The 23,693-nt window shown below is 35.2% G+C and overlaps 1 protein-coding gene across 1 annotated transcript in view; it reads right to left on the bottom strand.

Annotated features, from left to right (window-relative positions):
* The window catches only part of LOC134501313 (liprin-alpha-2), a 99,943-nt gene that overhangs the window by 34,098 nt on the left and 42,152 nt on the right, over positions 1 to 23,693 (bottom strand). The window contains exons 9-18 of the mRNA XM_063308993.1: positions 22,465 to 22,596; positions 21,176 to 21,238; positions 18,320 to 18,411; positions 16,427 to 16,562; positions 15,060 to 15,280; positions 13,596 to 13,833; positions 13,221 to 13,250; positions 10,618 to 10,748; positions 9,215 to 9,369; positions 5,627 to 5,726 (exon numbers count right to left, since the gene is read on the bottom strand). Of these exons, the coding sequence (XP_063165063.1) occupies positions 5,627 to 5,726; positions 9,215 to 9,369; positions 10,618 to 10,748; positions 13,221 to 13,250; positions 13,596 to 13,833; positions 15,060 to 15,280; positions 16,427 to 16,562; positions 18,320 to 18,411; positions 21,176 to 21,238; positions 22,465 to 22,596 (1,298 nt within the window). The remainder of the gene's footprint in view (positions 1 to 5,626; positions 5,727 to 9,214; positions 9,370 to 10,617; positions 10,749 to 13,220; positions 13,251 to 13,595; positions 13,834 to 15,059; positions 15,281 to 16,426; positions 16,563 to 18,319; positions 18,412 to 21,175; positions 21,239 to 22,464; positions 22,597 to 23,693) is intronic.

Raw genomic sequence — 23,693 nt, 5'->3', positions numbered from 1 at the left:
GGCAGCTGTTATGAACAGAGCATCTGTGTTTGCATTAACAATAAAGAAAACAGGAACAATTGTTTTTATTGCAGTGAAAAATTGTCTCCATTTGTTGTACAGATAGTCCTTGGTTAAAAACCATTTGTTCAGTGACCGTTCAAAGTTATGACAGTACTGAATGAGAAGACTTATGGCCAGTCCTCAAAGTTGCGGCCGTTGCAGCATCCCTGCAGTCACATGATCATGATTCAGTCACTTGACAACCGGTTCATGATTACGATGGTAGCAGCAGCAGCATCCTGCGGTCACTTGATCACCATTTCCAACCTTCACTGTTGGCTTCCGACAAGCAAAGTTAACGGGGAAGCTGGCAGGAAGTTGCAAGTTGTGGTCATGTGAAGTCATGCTTAACGGCTGCAAGGGATTCACTTAACAACCACAACTGGAACTGCCGTTACTACTGTCATAAGTTGGCACGGTCACATGATGTTGTGCTTTATGGCCGCATCACTTAGCGATGGAGTTCTCAGTCCCAATTACTGTAGTAAACTGAGGACTACCTGTATTTAGACAAATATATGTATAATAAACATCTAAGAAAAAAAAATCTCTTGGGTGTATTTACAGTGCTTTTGAATTTGTATTTTTGATCCTTGTAAAGGAAAGATCAAGTTGTACATGAAGTCAGATAGAAAGTTTACAGTCAGGTAAAAGTTGCAATAAGACCAAAGCATAGCACAGCTAGACCGGAGAACTGCTTCTGGTTGTTACCCATCAATTTAGAAAGATAACTGATGGGACTTTTTAAAAATATATCTGACCCAAATTTTTACTTATAGTTAGCCTTAGCCCTGAATCAGTTATAGGATGTCACAAAGCAACTTAGTGTAGTCCCTTAGGTTAATACATTCTGTTACCAGAGATCTGTTCTGACACATTTGAAAGACAAGCCAAAGCAAAACTTAAAACATTCTTATTGAAAATCAACCCATTATTTCTTGCAGGTTTATGAAAAAATGCCAAACTCATAATCAGAAAGACAAGTTGTTATGCCAGGTTCCTTAGTATAGTTGAGATATAATGAGGCCATGGGACATCTATAGTTCCAAGAGAAGAAGCTCAATGCTTGTTTCTTCATTGCTCTTTATGTGCCATGACTGCTGCATGTCCTCATAAGATTGCCCCTGCTAGTGCTGTTTTTCTGGAGTAATTACCAAGCAATCTGATGTTAGAGTGATGCTTATGATGGCTTAGGGATGTTAAAAAAATATACAGGTATGGGAAACACTTATGAAAGGTTATTTTATGATGAGACATACCATACTACAAAGCAGAAATTATCCAAATCTCGTAATATATGGATGCTTTAAATGAATACTTTGACATTATTGTATGGAAAATTATGAAACGTAAATACCCTGCTATCAAAATCTGGAATGGTGCATAAAATTGTGATGACAAATGGATCCTATTACTTGAAAAACAAAGTCATGCATTTTAGACACAGCATCAGCTATGATCTTGTGATGATGATCCTATCATTTACTGCAGTTTTATTATAAAACCACATACATTTCTTTTTAACTCAAAAATAAATGCAGAGAACTCTAGATCAGAGCACTAATGAGGAACTAGTTTCTATGATATTCTGTTGTGATTCTGATCCTGAACAAGATTCATGCATTTATAGTTGAATTGGTGTAAGATTACTATATATATTTTTACTTCCTTTTTCACTGGTAAAAGTTTGGAAGCATTATCCTGTAGACTAAGATATAATCTAAGAACAATATTGGGGTGTCATGATTTTTCCTATTAGTTTAGTAATAATTCCTGATGTGGCATGACAATATTTTAGAACAGGGCTCACTATTCAGGCAAGCTTCAACAATCTTCATTTAGTGCATATTTACTGAATACAAGTGGGTTGGATGAAATTTGTGAAAACTGAGGGTTTATTTTAATTGAAGCTTAAGCTTTTCTAAAGCCATAAATCCATGAAGTTACCAAAATATGAATATTACAAGGATAGCAGTTCATTTGGCATGAACAGAAAACAATTAAATGTATAGTCTTCATTTTAAAAAAATCACAGCAACATTCAGTTATGTATATGAAGAGGATAGGTCAATGATAGTAAATGTAACATGTGATTAAATGATCCAAGTTACAACTATAATTGAATATTTCTATTTGATGTATAGCAAAAAGGTAAAGGTTTCCCTTGACATTAAGTCCAGTCGTGTCCGACTCTAGGGGGCGGTGCTCATCTCCGTTTCAAAGCCAAAAGCCGGCGTTTGTCCGTAGACACTTCCGTGGTCATGTGGCCGGCATGACTACACGGAACGCTGTTACCTGCCCGCTGAAGCGGTACCTATTAATCTACTCACATTTGCATGTTTTCGAACTGCTAGGTTGGCAGGAGCTGGGACTAGCAACGGGAGCTCACCCCGTCACGCGGATTCGAACCGCCGACCTTCCGGTCGGCAAGCTCAGCAGCTCAGCGGTTTAACCCGCAGCACCACTGCGTCCCTATTTGATGTATACCTACTGCATAATCCAACAAATATTCATTCAGAGAGCATAATCATCCAGATCAAATGATTAATTTGCAGAAACGTAACAGTACAGTTTTCATATTAGATGATCATAAGGTTTTGTATTTCTGCATTTTTTATCCAGAATAGTGTAGATGAGTGGTGCATGATGGCATGGCCAATGACAATGATACTTCAATTTCCATCAGCCCCAGTAGCCAACAAGATTAATAACAAGAATGTATGGGAGTTGTATTCTCAAACTTATGGACTACACCTAATTCAATCCATATGCATTTAATCTACTTGGAATATTATTTTAATAGGACTAAATGGAGACAATTAATTTGCCTGAAGGGGGTCCTCAGTACAAAATCCATAGAATTCAGACACTCAGGACTTCTTGTGTGGCAGACCTTTTTTTGGCAGAATATATTTAGAAGCTAAAATTAAATTCAGAACTAAAACAAACCATGGGGTGCTATTTCTATTCATCAGTTTGATTGATTTTGTAAAGCAGAAAGGTATCTTAAGTGTTTTATAATAAGCAAACTGTGTGAAACTGCTGGGTTCCGTTCATGTACTGTATGTGTGTATATACAGGGTGGACAAAGCCTTTGATCCTAATGGAAGTGATTGTCCATGGACATAAAAGCACAGGGACAATTTTTGGAGCAGCTGCATCAGCATTTGTATATATACACAAATGCACCATCAGACTATAAAACTAGCAGCAGCAGCAGCAGCAGCAGCAGCAGCAATAATAATAATAATAATAATAATATTAATTTCATGCTTACCACAGGGAGGTGGAAATAAAGAATAAACGCAGGGAAAAAAAACCCTGAGCAAGATTTTAAAAAAGAAAAAGTCATTTCTTGTCTCTCAGCTTTTATTTAACCTGATGAATCTTTTCTTGCTTCCTTTCATTTAGTCATGATTATTCTGCCTAGCAATGAGCAGTAGGCAGAATTTTCTTGGAGCCTTCTAGTACATTCATATGGTAATTAGAAGTCTTTTCACTATAGTTTTCCTCTTTCAGAGCTAACAATGAATGCAATTAGCAGCAAACACCACAGAAGTATTTTCTAATACTTTATCATGACAAATATGTTTTGCAAAACAAGTAATCACCCTAATGGAAAGTCAACACTGTCTTTACAAAAGACATCTGAGATGATATACTATAATAAGAATGCCTTGGATTTGCTTTGTTAATAAACATGAAACTTACGTTCCTTTTGCATCCACAAATCTGTCCACTTGGACATTAATTTAGGTAGATTATTAGAAGGAGTCAAGGAAAGCAGCTTACATGCTAAGATCCTTTTTAAAAAAATTTTAAGCAACTTAAGATGGGCTTTCCCTAATACACTTATTTTGAATGTAGGCATTTTATGAAAGCTGCTGTTCTGTAATTTGTCCTGTTTGGACTGACAGGGTTGGGCTTATTTAATGAGAAAATACAGTAAAGCAAACAGTTTGATTAAACTTTGGTGCCAGGGCCAATGTAATGGTAAATAGCTTTATTATCCCTCCCGCATAACTTGCTCATTTGTACCCAGCCCAGATTCAGCTCAGAGTACTTCACATAAAGGCAGCTCCAAATAGGTTGAAGTCACCATATGCTTGAAGGATGCCACCAAAATCCAGAGATTCCAAGCATCTCTTTCTCAAAGCTCTTTTTTCAAAGCTATGACCATAATTGATCATTATCTCATTTACATGCCTTTTCCCCCCAAGGAATTGTTTGCTGAAAGCTGATAACAGAAAGGGTAATTAGGAAGTGGATAAGCAGATACATTTTTCCATTGGACTGTTAAGGAAAAGATCTCCAACAATTGCTATCATATTTTAAGAGAAAATTAAATGCTCGTTATTGTATCTAAAATGTCTTTCTGCCAGCAGAAAATAAATGAAAACTATCAGAGGGATGAAAATGAAGTGTAGATAGCAAGACTAAATTCTCCAGAAAAATGTTATCTAAATTATCATAAACTTCTTATAAACAAGTATCAAAATGTATCTAACTACGTAATGCAATAACAGTGGTATAAAAATATTTAGGGATGCCATTTTTTCACATGACATTCTCTGGCTGGAGTGCCAGTAGAAACAAAAGTGATCTTACAAGGTTTATACCTTCCAACCTTATAAAGAAACAGCAGCAGCAAGAAAAAGAAAATTCAGAAGTTACATTTATGATCCATTACATTATTAAGGGTAACAAATTGTTTATCTAATAATAAGTACTTCTATATTATTTTTAGAAGAAAATATTCATGATTGAAATATACTTACTAAGTATATTGTTAATTGTGTCTTGTGGAAATACTGTCTCTAATTAAGAAAAAAATGTGCATCTGTTCTCCTGTGGAATCCTAATTTTAGTGGCTTTTCTGACAGCATGATATAATCCTGTTTGGTATCACTGATGTTTTCTATATAGTCACAAATCAAATATGCATTTTGATAATCAGAGTAAAAATGAATACACACTTCGTGGCTTGCTCTCTGAGAGTGCTCCATCATAATTTTGACAGGAAGCATAATCAAGCTAAACAATGAACAATGTATTACCAAAATATGTTTTCTCACACATGTACTGAAAACATGGGTAATATGTATGCTACAAATAAACATTGTGAAACGCTGGAAAGATTTCAGATAAAGCAAGCATCAAATATTTGAAAGGAACAGCAGAAGCAAGTTCTAAAGAGGAATTCCTCCACTTTTCTCCAAAGTAGTTCTTTGTGATTTTACAAAGCATTTATTTTCTTTAGGGAACATGATAGGTAGAAAAAAATAATAGCATTTTACCATAACCTTTGTTCAGCAGCTGATGAATTAGGAGTGGCAGATTGAATTGAAAATAATTACTATTCTCAGTGGAAAATGTCTGCATTTTAAAATATGCTACTGATAGGCCAATCCAAAGACTCCTCCTGCCATATTTCTTTAACATAAACCATATAGAGAAATGGAACTTATCTTTCACTGTGTTTGGCTTTTTAAAAATCCAGTCAGAATAGGTACTAATAAACTGATTTTTTTCTTCCAGCAAGCAAATGTATTTGCTGTTTTATTCAGAGTTCATGCCAACCTACTTTTTCTTTAGCCTTCGGTCTTTCTCTGCCTGTGTTCCAAGTTTGCTTAATCCCAGAGATTCTTGTGCTGCAGCTTCGGTTTCCATATAGCTATAGCCTCCTGTGTTTAAAAGAGCAAATATATTTTCTCCTTTTGTTTTTTTCTAAAGTTCCATTAGCTTAGTGCTTTTAATTTGTTTTCTGAGACAGACACATACAAATAAAAAAATGGTGTAATAACCTGAAATATATGAAAAATAAAACTAAAGAACATAGATTCTAGTAATAACTTTTTGAAGTATCTAACTAAAAGTTATTTTCCCCTTCCATGTTTTTCTGCAAGGAGCAAGATTCAATGTTTTTCTCCTTGACATTCTGAGGAGACAAGGTGCCCTTTCAAGCTAAAATGGCTGTTCTTGGCAGAAGGGATACCTAAAATAACATTGTTTATACCCAATTTCTCCTAAATTGGCCCTTAAGGGGTTCCTTTGTATGACATCCTAGACCTGTAATTTTGCTGGGATTTTGTTTTGTTTCATTTTGAAATAAGGCACTAAAGGCTGCACTGGGTAGGAAGGAGGAAAGCTTGGTTGTATGAATGGCTTACTCAGGTCACTTTAGAAAATAACCTAATAGGTTTTTTTAAGAGAAGCATAATTCCTCATGGTGTTTTTTTTCCTCCCCCACATGCAAAATCAGCTTCCAAGAAGCAGAAATACAAAGGTGATGCATATTGTAAATATAAATTCTCTATCAACTCTTGTCTAGTTTCTGAAAGGGAGTTTGGTCTTTCCCAAGTAATAAAAACTGTTGGCACAAATATATATGCTGGTTCATTTTTTTGTAGATTGTGTCCAGTACAGATCAAACTCTCTTAAAGACTGCATTATCATTATACTTGGCTGCACTAACACTTGGGCATGTGCATTTATGACCTATACTTCCTGTGATATAATTTACCACTGTATTATTTTAAATTAAAAGCAATATTCCTATCTAGCAATTACAGACATTTTTTAAAACATATGTTCAGTTTTTTCAGTTTCCAACTGGGAAAAATAAATGGTTTTTGCTCACATCCATGTTGAATGGTTTAATACATTGTTTGAAATTAAGGAAATATATTAAAGATAAACAATATGTATTATAACTGAAACAATCCAAGAAAGAGACAATAAAGTACTTCTCAAAAACATGCTGAGGTACTGAAAAAAAGATAGACAGATATGATTAATGAAAAGATAGGCGGTTCAAATACAGAAGAAATATGGAGAAGTATGGAGAAGAATGGAGAGTATCATGTGGTGCAGAGTGGTAGGTGGCAGTATGGCAACTAAAACTCTCCCCACGATCCGAGTTTGATCCCAGAGGAAGCTGGATTCTTGGGTAGCTGGCTCAGGTCGACTCAGCCTTCCATCCTTCCGAGATCGGTAAAGAGTACCCAGCTTGCTGGGGAAGGTGACAACTGGGGAAGGCAATGGCAAACCATTCTGCTATAGTCTGCCAAGAAAATGTCACGAAAGCGGCTTTTCCCCAAAGGGTCAGACATGACTCGGTGCTTGCACAGGGGACCTTTCACCTTTCACATAGAGAAGAATAGTGAAGGGGGCTGGCATAAACCGATCTAGTTAAATTTCCTTTTTTACCAGCTTTTGGGGGTGGGGCTCTAATTTTCTTTTCTTACCCCTCCTTAATCTTTTTCTCATGCTATGCATAATGTTGTGTACTCCAAAAGGGAACATGATGGCTATGTATATATGTACAGGTGTTAAGACACATAAAGCAAAGATCTTTTTGCTAATAATTTAACAATAAACAATAGTCAAATGTTTCCTAAATAACAAGATACGATTTCTGATTGTCTGACCACTCACTGGGGAAGAAAGGTGGAGTGGGACTGATCCTGCCATTGCTGGTCCACAGCATCAGAAAGTGGGCCTGCAACTGCAGTGAAGGGATGGCATTGAAAAACAAACAGGGTTGTGATCGTATGGTTTAGTTAAGCACTGCCTGCCCTCCTGTCATGTGAGCACCCAGACAGACAAGCTGCACTTGGAGATGATAAAGTTGGGTTGGGAAAATCTTGGGGAGTGGAAAGGGTCGGAGGACAGAAAGGAAGCAAAGAATGGGCTGATAAGCTGGCAGGAAGAAAGAGCTGGAGTTTTGGAGAAAAAGAAGATGGATAAAGAACCAAGAAAGATTTAGATAGTTTTGGCTGTTGAAGATTTATTAGTTTGAGAATGGATCATGATTGCTGAAGTGTTCCAGGATGAAGGCATGAACATTAAAAATGGGGGAGGACCAGACTTTGAGGGTTATAACTACTGAATCACAGAAAGAAGAGTAAAGGAAGAAAGAAGCTCAACATGCCTCTAAAGGTAATTGATTAATTCCAGATGGGGGAGATTAGGAGTAGCTACACAGTCAACTACAGGCTTAATTGCCTCATTAGGTAGGGGATCTTTAACCTTGGAATGTTAGAGCAAGCAGCAGATCCATTTTCTGTTGATTTTACTTCATACCATAATCTTTATAGCCAAAACTATAAGATGGAGCTGGGAGGAAGAGATCTGTTTTGTGTGTTTGCTTAAATTAAAATGCTGCTTTCAGGATTAGTCTTGCATGACTGACACAGAAAGCAATGTTTTCTATTTATGTTAGGAATAAAGCAATAAAAAAAAAATCAGAAGAAAGTTTTGTGCACTGGGGTCTGTCTGGTTGATCCTGAGAATCCATCCCCCCGAGGCCTCATGACAGGGTTATGAATTAAGCATACAGGCTAAAAGTTCCCCATTCTTTCCATAGAAGCTACAGGTACATTCATCTCTGCTCTCAGTGTTATTTAATGGTACTGTGGTACACTCTATTTTATTATTTTACAAATGAGAATATGTTCTACCTAATTTATTCTGTTTCTCCTCTGGAATTTTTTTAAAAAAATCTAAAGTGTCTGAGTAAATAATCAATACTGGAGACATTAAATTGTACTGCACTATACTGTACTGCAACTAACAAAGCTTTATGCTAGGGTTGTGCAAATTCTTCAAGAAAGGTATATCACAATATGTAGAAATGCGGATAAAGCACTAAAGCAGCTAATTCTTTTTCCGAGTCGGTGTGCTGCTTCAGAAATTGCTCTTAATCTAAGGAGGATGAAAAATTTGACAGAAGAAAAATCTTGCAAAAGAAGTCATGAGTGAAGTCTAAATTGTTTGCTATGTGTATTCTCCATAAGCTTGAGTGATAGGAGGATAGCTATGGCTGTGTAGAGTTGGTAGCCTTGTCTCACATCACACATTTCTTCTGATTGCTATCCAAGTTTTAATCTGTATGATTTTTAAAGCTCAGCAGATCTACTTGTGAATGGAATCTTTTGAAATATGGCAAGCATTGGTAAAGGAAGCTTAATCTATGTCCTCTAATCACTTAAGAAAAGATAGTTTTATGACAGTAAATATTACTAATGATAGCAGAATGACATGGAAAAAACATGGAAAAGAAGGAAAGCAAAATGAAACTGAAAGAGAGCATTCATGAAAAAGTAAAAAATAATAATTTAAAAAAAGAACTGGAAAACTGTGATCTGAACCTGGAGAAGTCATGTCTTACTCAGCTGTCCAAGTCGTGCCTTCTCTTTTTTACCAAACAAGCGCCCGATTGAAGACTTTATTCCTTTCTTCTTGGGAGCTTTGTGCAAGGAATCCTGGCTGCTATTGACACTGCCAAAGCCAATACTTTCTGGCTCCAAGGATGCACTCAAACTACTATAAAACACACAAAAAAGATAGAGAATTCGTTATTGTCCTGATGAAGTCCCATCCAACTAGTCCACTGTGGAAACATGCAGAAACAAGTTATATGAAATCTAATGACAGTGTCTTCATAACTGGAAACATTAATCAAATTATGGGCAGAATCCTTCTGGTGTTATCACAATATTTAGAACTGCACAATTGCTAATTTTCATGTCTCAATAATCTTGATTGAAATGTTTCAATTTAGTAAAAATGACAGGAGATATAATTCATCAAAACTCTGTTAACATAACTATGGTAAGAAATATTTTCTATCCAATGCTTTGGATAGGAGCCAAACAAATTAAATGTTTGATTAAACAGTTTCTAAGCTGTAACTACTACTACTATTACTACTGTTTTGGTCTTATCTGATAAATATCTATCCTAAATAGAAGATGGTGAAACTAACACATTTCCTCCTGCAAGGTTTGATGTAAAATATGTTTTCTGATGCACTTATATTGCCCTCCCAAAATAAGATGATGTTTTTCAGTGGCCATGATACTTCCTAGAAGTAGTAAGGTGGCTTTTTAAGAGAGTCCTACATCTATCTATCTATCTATCTATCTATCTATCTATCTATCTATCTATCTATCTATCTACCTACCTACCTACCTACCTACCTACCTACCTACCTACCACTGTGTACTTATTGCTAACAGACCTGGTGTATATAATGTAAGCCAAGGCTTGACTTCTGATTTATTCCTTTACTAATTTACTAATTAGACAGAAGGAGTGTTATAATGTGTAGGAAAAAGAAATAACATATTTCACTGACCCACTGCAATCTTATATTAACTACACTATGATCATGAGATAAAGATAGTTTGGTGAAGTTTAGGAGCTGAGAATGTTTCTCTGGAACACTCTGCAGTATTATTATTTTTATTTACTCATCCTGCTCATAATCATCTATTAATTTTTCACTTGGGGCAATAGTATGATTCTTACTAAAGCATTTTGCCTTTCAATAATAAAGTATGGAAGTGAGATTATATTCTTCCCTTCCCTTCCCATCCCTTTCTACATGGAAGGTATTTCCATGCAAAGACATGATGCCAGATTCTCAACTTAAAACATTAATCATATGTATACTATTACCCACCTATGACAACTGTTCTAAATCTATTTCAGAAGTTAACTTGAAACTAATATGGATGAATCTATTTTAAAAATACAACACATGACTATGTCAAACAAACCAATTCCTACCTTCTGGCATCATTGTGGTATGAAGAAGGTAGAGTGTGAGTCATTCTAATGGCTCTAGGTGTTGGTGGAGGGGAGGTTTCACATTTTATTGTGGCTTTGTCTTCATGTCCATCTTCTTCAACTACTGCAATCTACAAGTAAACCATTCTTATAAAACGCAGTTGAGAAACCCTTTTAAGGGGCTTTTGGGGAAAAAAAAAACTATTGGAAAGCCAACCACTTTCCAAGCAAAGGTAAGGACATCAAACAAGCAAAGAACCAGTTTGGTCTAGTGGGTAAGGCTCCAGGCTAGAAACCAGGAGGCTGTGAGTTCTAGTTCCGCCTGAGGCATGAAAGCCGGCTGGGTGACCTTGGGCAGTCACTCTCTCTCAGCCCAACTCACCTCACAGGGTTGTTGCTGTGGGGAAAATAGGAGGAAGAAGGAGTATTAGGTATGTTCCCCGCCTTGAGTTATGTATAAAAATAATAAAGGAGGGATAAAAAAATAAAGCAAAATAAAAAATAAATAAAATTCCATTCCTAGAACAAGAGGTAGAATAGAAGTGCTAAGCACAAGTGTTTCCACAGCCATACAATTATGGCCATATAGCCCCAGTTTCCAGGACTGGATATGGCATTAAGGATGCATTTAGTTATTGCAAGATTGTTGTTGTTGTTATTAAATTCAGAAAATAATAAACAGGTTTCCTGCTGGGGAGGATATGCAAAATAGGATATGGATAGAAATAAAGTTTATTTCACTTTCTCTCATCTTTATGTCCTAATCCAGATTCTCTCTATATTCTACTAATAGCCAAAGAACAAGATTCAAAGGCCAATTAAGGAGTTGTCTATATGTCTTCTTTGCCTTTTGCCATTCAGATCATGTTTGAAATAAAATTGACATGTTTATATATAATGTTTGAAGTAAAATGGACATGATTAATTTTATATACATACATATTTGTATAAGAATGGTATAAGATACCATGCTAAAATGTAGACTGTTTCATAAGATTAGTTAATTAAATAGTGAACCAATGCAGTTCTATGTGTATCTATATATTACTAAAACTTTTGTCGCTGTTTGTTTGTAACCTTTAACTGGGTGAAAGTGTGCATCATAGGGCAACAATTTTTGAACAAAGGTACCTCAAATGGGCTTACAGAATACATCCAAAATCCTTGACCCATGACTCCCATGGAATTGAAATTTGGCAAATTTTATAAAATATTTTATGATATAAAAATTATCATAAAACATTTTATGATATAATACAAAATACCATAAAACATTTCCTTTGGTAACTCCTGATGTTTGACTGTGCTATACAGTTCACTATGAATGGTATGGGCTATTTTCAAGGCAGATACATCTTTGAATATCTCCCTGAATTTTTAAGAATATTTCCAATGAAGGCAGTACATGAGAAGCTCTGCCATTGTTGAAGGCATTGAGGAATCTGGTAAGGAAATATTTCTGAAATGATGACCCAGCGGGTCACGGGTTGTCTCATATATACTAATTAAGAATTATTGTGAATAAAACTACTAGAAAATGGCACAACTCTAATTTATTTTGGTTGGATTTTGAGAATGGAAATTCTTGAGTTTAAGTTAGCTGTAGCTTGCCTCATTTATTTATTATTTTATCTATGAAATCTTTTCATCACTAAAAATAATTTCAGAGCAGAGTTAGAACACAATAAAAGCAATAAAACCATAAACATTTACAGCAGGCTAAACCACCGATTGCTTGAAAAGGACATAATGTTCAGTAAAGTCGAGGGCCAGTGGAAAAGAAGAAGACCTTCAATGTGATGGATTGATACAGTTACAGCAACAATGGATGCAAAAATTGGAACAGTCAGGCATATGGCGCAAGACCGAACAGCATTTCATTCTGTTATTCATAGGGTTGCCGTGAGTTGTAAATGACTTGACAGCAACTAACAACAACAAACCATTTTATGCAATAGGGGAGGCAACAGCAAAGAAGCTGTAGTAGAAATTCAGCAAAAAGTGAAGATGAAAAAAAAAAAAGAGTGTTTAGCTGGTAATATATCTGGTCTCAATCATTAATTACCATGTACAAAAGTCCACCTCCATAGGGAGGCTGAGGAAGCTCACAAAGTGACTTTGATCTAGTCTATATTTCTCAGACCAACATACCTCACAGAGTATAAATTGGAAAAAGGACATTTCCAGGGGAAAGGTAAGATATAAGTTTAATAAATACAAACAATATAAAAAATATACCTTTTTAGGCTTTCACATAATTAATTCCTAATAGATGTGACATATGGTCTCTTCTTAAACACTTATCTAAGAAGGGCTCAGTTTTGTTAAAAACCTTTGGTCCAGTGTGAGTTTCCTCAGAAGTGGGTGCTGTCTGCCTCACAAAAATGCAATGATCTCTTCTTGGATCATCTAGATGATCTGCTTCAACTAGAATTAATTAAGCTATGAAGGGTTGGGACTGAAGGGATTTCCACATCCTCAGAAAACCATATCTTGAGGAAAAAAGTCTTTATAAAGCTTTGAATCTGAAAGATGCTAGAAATAATTAATTAACCTCTGTCAGAGAAAAAATAGAAACAATAACTTATTTTTAAAAAGTATACCTTTCTTCGATGTTTCCTGAGATCACTTGGCTAGAGTTGACAATAAAGAAAAGAAAAACAGTATTATCAGAACTATTAATTTTTATAAATCCTGTGTTTCTTTCTATTAGCAAGAATCTTTATGTCAGTAGCTTAAAAATGCATTGTTTTTATTATTTACTTTATCTTGTATTAACACTAGGAATTGGTCCAAATGAAAAATTTATAATGATCTGTGTTAATGATATCACACGCACACGCACACACACACAGATACCAAAAGATGAGCGACTAAAAAAAGAGAGGAAAGAAACAAGAAATGAAAATTAACCCTATGTAGAGAATTCCTTAGTTATTAAATAAACCCAGCAATCAACAGAAAGCTATACTTCTTACCAGTGTCATGATACCCATTCGATCTATCTCCCTAGCTGGGCTGCGTGGAGTGAGCTTAGGGGTTGAGTGCCCACTGGGAGGAGAGGAGCTTGCTAGTGAAGATGCAGTAACTGAGCCAGTAATAGATGTTCCAGGATGAACCCTGGCCAGATTTAAGCCTTCCAGACTCACACTAGCAACTCTATTCTCTATTTCTTCAGCACGCAGTTCTGTCGATTCTTTTTCTTCCTGGATTAACCTGTAAAAATGAACCAAGACACAGCTAAAATGCAGCCATTTTCTTGAGAAAGTTGTTTTAATATGAGTGTTAATAGAAGTTGTGATTGTTCTCCCTGCCTATTACCCAGAATACCTTACAGGAATGGTATACCTTCAAAGGCAAATTGGAGTAATTACCACAAGTGGCAGATATTGGGAAATGACTGCAAGATGTTGGAGGAAAGAACTGTGTATCATCTATCCTGCCTTTTGCCCTCCAAGCTAATATGCTGTCACCTAAAATAGTGGAGATGGAGTTTCTATGTCAGTACTCAAAATTTAATTGACATTTTAAAAAATAAATTTGTACAATGAATTTGAGTGGTGACCAGCAACAAATGATCATGTTTAGATTTCCCATCTTTTAACAGTTGTTTTCAAAAGTAGCCATGTTGAGCACAAATTGCATCAGGAGTGATTGAACTACTGGAATGAAGTTTAATTTTTTTTTTTAATTTCATATCATTTCTGTTTGCACCCACCAATTGTTATTTTCACTTTTGAGAAAAATATGCTGTGTTTGTATGCTTTTACTAGAGAGGCTGAACAAGATTTCCAGGGGAGAATTCAAGAAAGTAGCATGGGAAAAAGGACACTATCTACCTTTCTCTGTTGCCACACTCACAACTGTATATTTATTAGGATTATGTAACTATATAACAAGGAGCAATTTGGCATATTCCTCTTTTATACATGGGAATCTCTTTTTCAATGCATTAAATATTCTTTGCATACAAAGGAACAAAATATTACTACTGCTTTAACTCTGATCCTGGATTTCTGCTTGCCTAGAATTCTCTAAGAACATTCAGAGACTAAGAAAGGCCCAGAAACTGACCAAAGAATTCAGCAAGTTTTTTAAGGTCATCCTCTGCGTGCTTACAATGTTTAGGTTTCCTCATCATTTTCTATGTCAGTCCCTCCCAGATATTTCAGGTTTGAGAAACACGACTATAATTTGGTCCACAGAAAGCTAATACACTTTAATTTGGGGCGTTTGTAGAAATGTATCTTACACTGATAATTAAAAAAAAAAATCCAGAAGAAGGAAATGGCAAAGCACTTCCATATTGTTTCAAAGAAAACAAGATGTCCATGAAGGAACCAGAAATCATACTGACTTAAAAATGGTTTTACCTTACCAGAGGACAATACATTGGATTCTTCAAAGCGTTTTTTTTTGGGGCGGGGGTGAAGTGAGTATACCTGATTTCTTTATTAATTGCATCTAGTTGCTCCTGAAGCATCATAGCAAGGGTCTGAGCATCAGAATGTCCACTTGGTGACAAAAGGTCCATTGAACTGAAAATTGTATCTCTATCATCATCATCTATATCAGACATTTCAGTATCACTCTCAAAAGGATGGCTGCTTAGAACTCCAATTGGCTGATTTCTATTCCAGTCATGATCTCCAAGGGATTTTACCTAATTACAAATTGTAGAAATGCATATAGATCAGTCTAATTCTAAATGTTAATTTTCACAGAAGAGCTTACATTTTAAAACACTATTGCAGTTATTAACACCTTTCAATTTTCTCAGGCCATTTGTACACTTAAACCATTCTTGTTAATTTCTAACAGCTGTATTGTGATATCACACTGACCTTCATTTCAGTCTGTTATAAAAATATCAGGTATACAGATTTATCTTGCAAGAGGCCTCAAATAGTTTAAGCCAGGAAGTGTGTTTTTTTCTGTATTGGTGACCATTACCATTGTAAGACAATTTGGGTTTATAGTACAATATAACGGATATCCCAGGATGATTTAAAATTAAAGGCAACATTTCTAAGGACTATACTTTGATTTTTTTTTAAAAATGCTCCATTAGGTCTTGTCTATGGCTTCCAATCCAGTAAAAGAAACAGAATAAGGGAAGCTAATGTTTCAAAATTGGGCCTGAGGAAATTGCCTAAAGCAGAAGATTTGGGTGTTATAAATAGCAAATAGCTCTACTCCATTGCTTCTTATTGTACTTTTACTAGTAATTGCTTTTTATGTTTAATATTAAATTAGAATTGTATTATTACTGTAATTTTAAGGCCAGAAATAAGGAATCCTACTTCTCCTTCAAATATCAAATTGTCTTATAGCCTTTAGATAACATGTCTTTGACTTGGCTGACTGAAAGATAACTTGCTGCTTTCAGACAGGGTCAGATTACCTATTGGGCAAAACAACATAGTGCCCACATATATGAAGCTCTTGGGGGTTTCCAAAAGGTTTTAGGCCCAAAGAGATGACTAAAAAATTAGAAAAGTATGTGTTTGTGTGTTTGTGTATGTATGCGTACACACACATGCATACATATATATATTTTTCTACCTTTTAAATATATGAATAACAAAAACAGAGTTACATGTTTGAGATATCTGGCCATATCAACTGAATGAATGAATAAATAAATCTATGATCCTATAATGATGTATATAATTAAAGCTATTATCTACAGGAATATACAAGCACTATGGAAAGTTAATTCCAGCCATGGTTCAGTCAGCAAAATGTCTTAAGTCAGCTGTGTTTATGATTGCAATCTTATTAAACAAAAAAGTTGTAAAATATAAACCTTTGGTTCATCTCTTCGGATTCCCATACGACCTCTTCTAGGTCTCCTTATCACTTTAGTTGACCTATAATCTGGTTGACTATCAACTAGTGAGCCCACAGAGAACCTCAGTTCTGCTGATGAATCAAGATGTGTTCTGAAAAACAATTGTGGCACAGGATTTAGAATCTTTTTTTAAAAGAAAAAGACTCAAATTTTCACTTAAAATATATTTATTTTTACCACATGCAGAGGATATTATCCTAAAATTTGCTACAACAGAGCAATAAAAATAGAACATGCTTCCTTGCATACTGAAGGGAATTGATTTGTAAGGTATTTTAATAAAAAAGAAAAAAAATCAAAGTGCAATGTATTTTTCTGAAAGATTATGGTTATTATTGTCAGATGAGTTAGATTGTAGAGTCATAGTCTAAAAACTCAAACTTCAAATCACTGGCAACTAGAGTCCTTCCCTCCCTCCCTCCCTCCCTCCCTCCCACACACACACAGAGGAACCTACTTAAGAGGAACCTAAGAGGATTAAAATTGGATTATCCAAATATACACTAGAAATGCTAGGAATTTGTCCCTTCTGAACTGACTTCCATGATTAACATGCAGACTTATTTATTTGTTTGTTTGTCGAATTTTTAGGCTGCCCAACTCTAAAAATACCATGTAGGGCTTCACAAGATTAAAAAAAAAAAAACATATAAAAACAGCACACAATATTATATAGGAGCACAGAAATCATCTGAGGGAAAAACACAACTTATTTCCACATTACTCCCCAACTAAAAGGGGTCTGTTACAAACATTCTAAATTAAGGTTTGGGGAAAAAAAGTTTTAGAGACCACCTGAAGGGAGGAAAGGTGGGGGCCATACAGATTTTAAAGGACAGGTGCAGCAACAGAGAAGACTCATTTCCTGAGTACCAACAGATGACACAGTTTAACAAGACCCAAAGCAAGCCAACAGCTATGGATTTTGCACTGCACCTCTCAATTAAAAAAAACTTATTTTAGGACAACATACAAACAGAAGTATGCATTTAAAAAGAAATAATTTTTAGGTATGTATATTTAATGGCAAAATGTCATCAATAGAATGTACTTAATGAATATTTTCTTACAAAGTTGTTAAGTAACAACTTAGTATAATATTGAACACAGTTTATGAAACAACCCATGTGAAAATGAATAGACCAGAAATGATCCAACTGATCTGTGACATTTATAAATTGACTTGAATTCCATGAAAAAAAAACAGGAATACATATGTAATTAATAAATGAGGTTTATCTGTTTCATATCCTATTAAAAATGTTCCAAGAACTAAAAACTAAAACAAAATCACCAATAAAAATAAATCCAAGAACATATTAAGCAATAAGGCAAATAATAATATATGATCTAAGTTTCCTTCCAACCTATGATTCTATAATCTCATGATTCATTTTCATAATTGACTTAGCTGGCATTTGTTTACTTCCACAGCTATTTAACTATATGGTTAGATGGGCAGCCACATAAATTTACATATATACATACATACATACTTACTTCTGCGTCACAAGGATGTAAACAGCCACAGCTCTGTTCCACTGTAGCTTCCTAGCTGCTATTTAAGACATCTGTTACTGAGTTTGGAGATAATTACCAACTATTTAAGAGTCATGATACGTCTATTCTCTATCCTCAGACAAGCAATCTATTCCCTTTTAAAGCCATTTAAATTAGAGACCCCTATCATATCTGGTGACAGCAAATTTCACAGTTTAACAATCCTGCAAACAGTAATCAAACTACCAATAATCCATTATGGATGATGAACAGTGTTTTCAATATTTGATGATTGAAACATATCAAAATAATTTTATTAAAGAAAATGTCATTATTTTCTTTTGCTACCTTGACAATGTGGGCTCAATTAAAGAACCTGCTCGCATTTTCAACTGGTCAAGTTCAGCTCTCAGCTTGTCTATCTCTTCTGCTAATCTTTCCTGAAAATTGAAACAAGTAACAACAACAACAACCATTAACATAGATATATGATACTTCAAAAATATTTATCATACTTTATTGTCATATAATATCAGCTCTCTGAATAGTTGAATCATATTCTAAAAAAGTCTACATGAGTTACCTAGCCTTCCCCAATACAACACCTGTACGATCTTGTCTGGGCTTGGAAGCTAAACACACTCAAGTGTCTTGTTAGTATTTAAGATGGAAGACCAGTAGGGAATCTCAGACCAGTACACTAACCTGGATGGGAAAGTTGAAAACATTGCAGAAAAAGGCAGTGGTTAAACTACTTTTCTAATATGGTATCTGTAATGAATGCCTACCCTAAAACACCATCAGACTCATAAGCAGATTCACAAAGATATCTGATTTATTAAAGAATAGTATACAGATTCACAAAGAAAGCTGAGAATGGAAAAAGCACGCCAAAAGCAAACTAAAAAACCCTCGGTACAAATGAGATCCCTCCCCCCGTAGAATCTTCCCAGGCTCACAATCCCAGGTGCTCCTAACGGCTTCTGATGGTCCGTGGGAAAAGTCCTTGACCAGAGCACATAACCCAAACACATTCCATTGAAGTGAACATAGATACAGAGCTTGGCACAAGGTTTCACAGCAGCTCCCTCCCAACAGAAATGCGTGTCAGCACCATGGCATGTGTAACGTTACAATGTACAATGCACATTGAAACAGTGAACATGACAGTATCTTCCAGATGTATTCTTAACTCCCAATCACTATCAAGCATTTTGCCTTGGGAATTATGAGAGGCGAAGGACACTAGGTAGGGGAAGGGTGAATTAGACTAAATCTTTATGGACGGATATTTGTTATTAGCATACATTGTGCAAGAACCATTAAAACCATCTGATAAAACATACCTACAGATCTGACAATACTAAAAAGAAATTATTAACAAGGGGTTTGTGGACAAAATTGGTGTTATCTAGGTATGTTCAACCACAAGTTCCATCCTTAGTGCAGGATGATGAGAGACAGGCCAATTCATTATGTACTGAGAACTGATCTGGAGTGATATCATTAATGAGCCTGGAGATTCCAGAAGTGACAAATAGAAAACTGGAAATACTCTTCAAATATTCCAAAATTGTTGCATTTTCACCACATTTACATCCTTTTTTCACTATTTTAGATAAATAGTGAAATAATCCTTTATTTAAAATTAAGAATTTTAATATAGGAACAGCTTACAATAAAGGCATCAACCCAACTAAAACTAGCTGTCACCAAGTCCAATTACAAGCAGTGAGGCTTTTATGTGTACCTATTGGTAATTTTTCCAGTGTGATGCTTACTATTGTCAAGTACAAAGGGTGATAGCCTAATAAAACATTTTGAGGTCAGACTTGTTATAGGATAGAAACACTGGCCTTAGTGGAGAGCTACATTATTAGTAAGCTAGTCCTGGTAACAAAAATATAATCTAGAAACATTTGTCAAATATAATGAAAAGTATTAGTGAAAGTAAAATGTCAGTTAAGATACATAGGATTTTATGTACTAGTCCTTACATCAATTTTGGTTTTCTGAAATGTCTGTTTTCCCCCTTGGGAGAAATATTTTCAGTGACTTTCTCAATTTAGTTTACTGCAGGTTCTCTTCCTCTCAAGGAATCTCTCCAGAAAATAACCACCATTCATTCCCTCCCTTGCTCTTTTTTGTTTTTGTTTTTGTATCTATAATGGTTTGTATTATTTAGGTTATGACTTGGAGAATCTCTCTGAATTGTATTTACTAATTTGGCACTTTTCTTATTCTTATGCATAGTTTTAAATAAAAACAGCATTAGTTTAAAAAAAGAAAAGAAAAAAAGGAACCTTTCCTTCAAAACCTTGTCACAACTTGGCATTTAAACGGTTTAGAGTATTCTCCTCCTGTGCTGACTTTCAAAATGCAGCGTAAACAAAGAGAACCAATACAGCAGGTGGTTAATGCATTATGCCAGAATGGTACAGGCCCCTATTTAAATTCCAGTTGAACCAAGAAGCTTACTGGGTCACGTTGGGCCAATGACTCCCTCTGGGCCCATCCAACATCACAGCAGTAGTTCTGGGGGATAAAATGTACATTGCCATAATATCCTTGACCATGTTAAAGCAAATGTAGCTTACTCATACAATAAAGGAACAAATAGTAGAAACATATTTGTTAACCATATACATGCACAGCAGTTTTGTACTTTCAGTGGGGGTGGGTAGGAACTCTAATCATATTTCTATTCCAATATCTGCAGCCCTCAAAACTCTGCTCCTGAGATGTAAGGGATTTGATAGAACAGAGGGGGTAAAGGAAATCACCAAAGCTGGAAATGTTGAAAAAGGTGGCTGTTTTGTACAGGCCACAGTGTTTGTTCACATGAATAAAGTATGTCTGGATTCAAATGAAATCCAATCTAAAGATTAGGCTTTTATCAGATAAAGAATCCTTTTTCTGATCAGAAGGGTCTAAATGTATAGATAAGCATAAATGGAAGGACGGACAACACTTTGTATTCTTTGAACGAGCACATTAAATTACAACACTGAAATGTTGTCATCATGTCCTGGACAGATGTTGAATCCATCTATTACTGTTGAATATTTTTCTTTTTAAGGACAATCGTCTTACTCTCAAATAATTGTGTATATAATTGCAGTCTAGGATTAGTTCTTATGATTAGATTTTTGAAAAAAACATTCAGCTGCTAGGTTTATCAATAAAGGCTGTTATCTAGAATACCTTATCATGTAAAGATTCTTCCAAATTCTTTCTGAAGCTTTCTGATTCTTGTATTAAAACATTCTAGGAGGGAGAAAACAAAAGCTAAAATAAGATGTAGTGCAATAATTACTACCCAATCAAGGTTAACAAATCAAACACATATCAATGATATTTAAAATATTTTTATCTCTAACATATAGGTATACTGTTAAAAGTCCTTCATTAAATCAATCCAAGTCTGAATATGTTAAAAGATACTACCACTAATATTAAAATTACAAAATTGATACCAATATATGATTAATACTGTAAAATTAAGAGACTGATTTCATTTGGGTTTTTTAAATATAATTTTATTTTAAAAAATTAAAAGGAGGATAAAAGCTAATACAAACTAATATAAAGTAAGAAAAAAAAAGAAATCAAAGAGAAAGCTAAAAGTGTAAGAAAAGAAAAAAAATAGAAAAGAAAGAAAAAAGATACAAAGAAGTGGCTTCTGATCTTCTTTACAGCAGTTATACTTATACATTTACCTCTTTCTCTATGGTTACAACATAACTCTCTTCTTTGTATAACCTATCCTGTCTAATCATCAAAATCATAAATCATAAGTTCCTTTTTTGTTTTATGCAAAAAGTCCATAAGGGGTTTCCAGTCAACAATAAATGTAGATATTGTCTTTGAGACTGATTTCATTTATGACCTACAAGTATCACCAGTTACATTCAGTCAGAGTAGGTGTGAGAGGATACCTGCAAAAGGGTGGAGATACTGAATAAGAAGTATAAATCACCAAATCTCCTGATTCCACCAGCTCATTTCTTTCCCCACTGTCCACCCACAGTACAGAACTAAGACAAATGATAGTTTCACATCCTAACAAACACTGTACAATGGATAAGCATATCTCAGATGAGCACTGAGTGTCTGTAGTGATGACAAACTGCTGTTACTGTACCATAAGGTTGAGACTCTACCCAAAGTGCTATGGAAGTGAAAGTGGTGACAATGAGAGACACTAGAAATGGGAAAGAACCCACTAGCATGATGTAGGTTTTTAAAACTCTGGTGGTGATTCCATGTGCCATTATGGAAAGCTGATGGAGGAAGAAAGTCAACAGGAACTGCAGAAAACAAGACAAGAAGAATTTCTTCTTGGGGCATTGTGCCCCAGATTTTTAATGCCTTTATTCCATAGGATTTTTAATGCCTTTATTCTATACCATCAAGTGAAGAATAAAAATAACTATGAATATATACCTAAATGAAGCAATAAGCATGCAGATTATTTGCTCATTTTCCTTTACCTTTTCTTCCAATGCTGCCATTCTCTCTTTCAAATGTAGTTGCAAACGTTCATTAGATTCTGTCAAGAGTCTGTCCACAGTATCAGACAATCTTTTGTTGTGCTCTTCATTCATTTTTTCTCTTTGCCTTGCCTTTCAATAAAGTTCAAAGGAAATAAAGCAAGCAGTTTCAACATTAATTAACATCAAAGTACTGGTCAACGATTCATACTGGTTTCTTTGATCTGAAGTCACAGTATTAATGGTGTGATAAAATGGCATGCAGAAAAACATGCTGAGACAGAATACAATTGAGCAGCTGAACAGAGAAGTGAATAAATTTAGTAGCTGAGACATTCAATCATATATTCAAATATGGATATAAGGGGTAACCATTCTGATTTTTTTCCCTTCCAATCGCAGTACTTAGCTTTGATTTTCTATTCATATTCAAAAGGACACCGTGATTTTAAATCAAATATTTAGGAGTGCCACAAATAACTTCATGTTGCACTGTGGTCTGTTTGTGTTCAGAGTTCCAGCCAGCCAGCTACTTCCTTTTCTAGCATACATCATTTCATTCAAGGATTCCTCCAACATGCATTTAGTATTTTGTAGTCAGTACATAAGCTCAGTCTAATGGCTTTGTTTGGATAGATTTTTCCCCCTTTGTTTTATCCTCATGGCCCCTTCCTCCTGATATTTCTCCACATTTTGGCATGTACCTAGACTGACACCTCTTTCCTTTGTTTTGGATACATAGCCACTAGCATTCTGCATTGGAGCTGTTAATTAGAAAGTTTTGTTAAAGATTACTCTGATTTTTTTTTTCAAGGCAATGGATATTCAGCGTTTTGAAAATAGTTTCATGAGCATTAGTATTAAATGGTTCATGGTTGTGATTTCAACCTCCCTTTTTCATGTTCACTTCTCATGAAAATACAGTAAAATTTTAGGTGACAGATGACTAATGCCATTTGATTATGCTATTATTGTTGTTGTTGTTGTTGTTGTTTATTCGTTTAGTCGCTTCCGACTCTTTGTGACTTCATGGACCAGCCCACGCCAGAGCTTCCTGTCGGTCGTCAACACCCCCAGCTCCCCCAGGGACGAGTCCGTCACCTCTAGAATATCATCCATCCATCTTGCCCTTGGTCGGCCCCTCTTCCTTTTGCCCTCCACTCTCCCTAGCATCAGCATCTTCTCCAGGGTGTCCTGTCTTCTCATTATGTGGCCAAAGTATTTCAGTT

Source organism: Candoia aspera, chromosome 7 (assembly GCF_035149785.1).
Source record: "Candoia aspera isolate rCanAsp1 chromosome 7, rCanAsp1.hap2, whole genome shotgun sequence".
NCBI lineage: Eukaryota > Metazoa > Chordata > Lepidosauria > Squamata > Boidae > Candoia > Candoia aspera.
The sequence above is the reverse complement of the archived record's forward strand: the minus strand, read 5'-3'. Positions and strand labels throughout refer to the sequence as shown.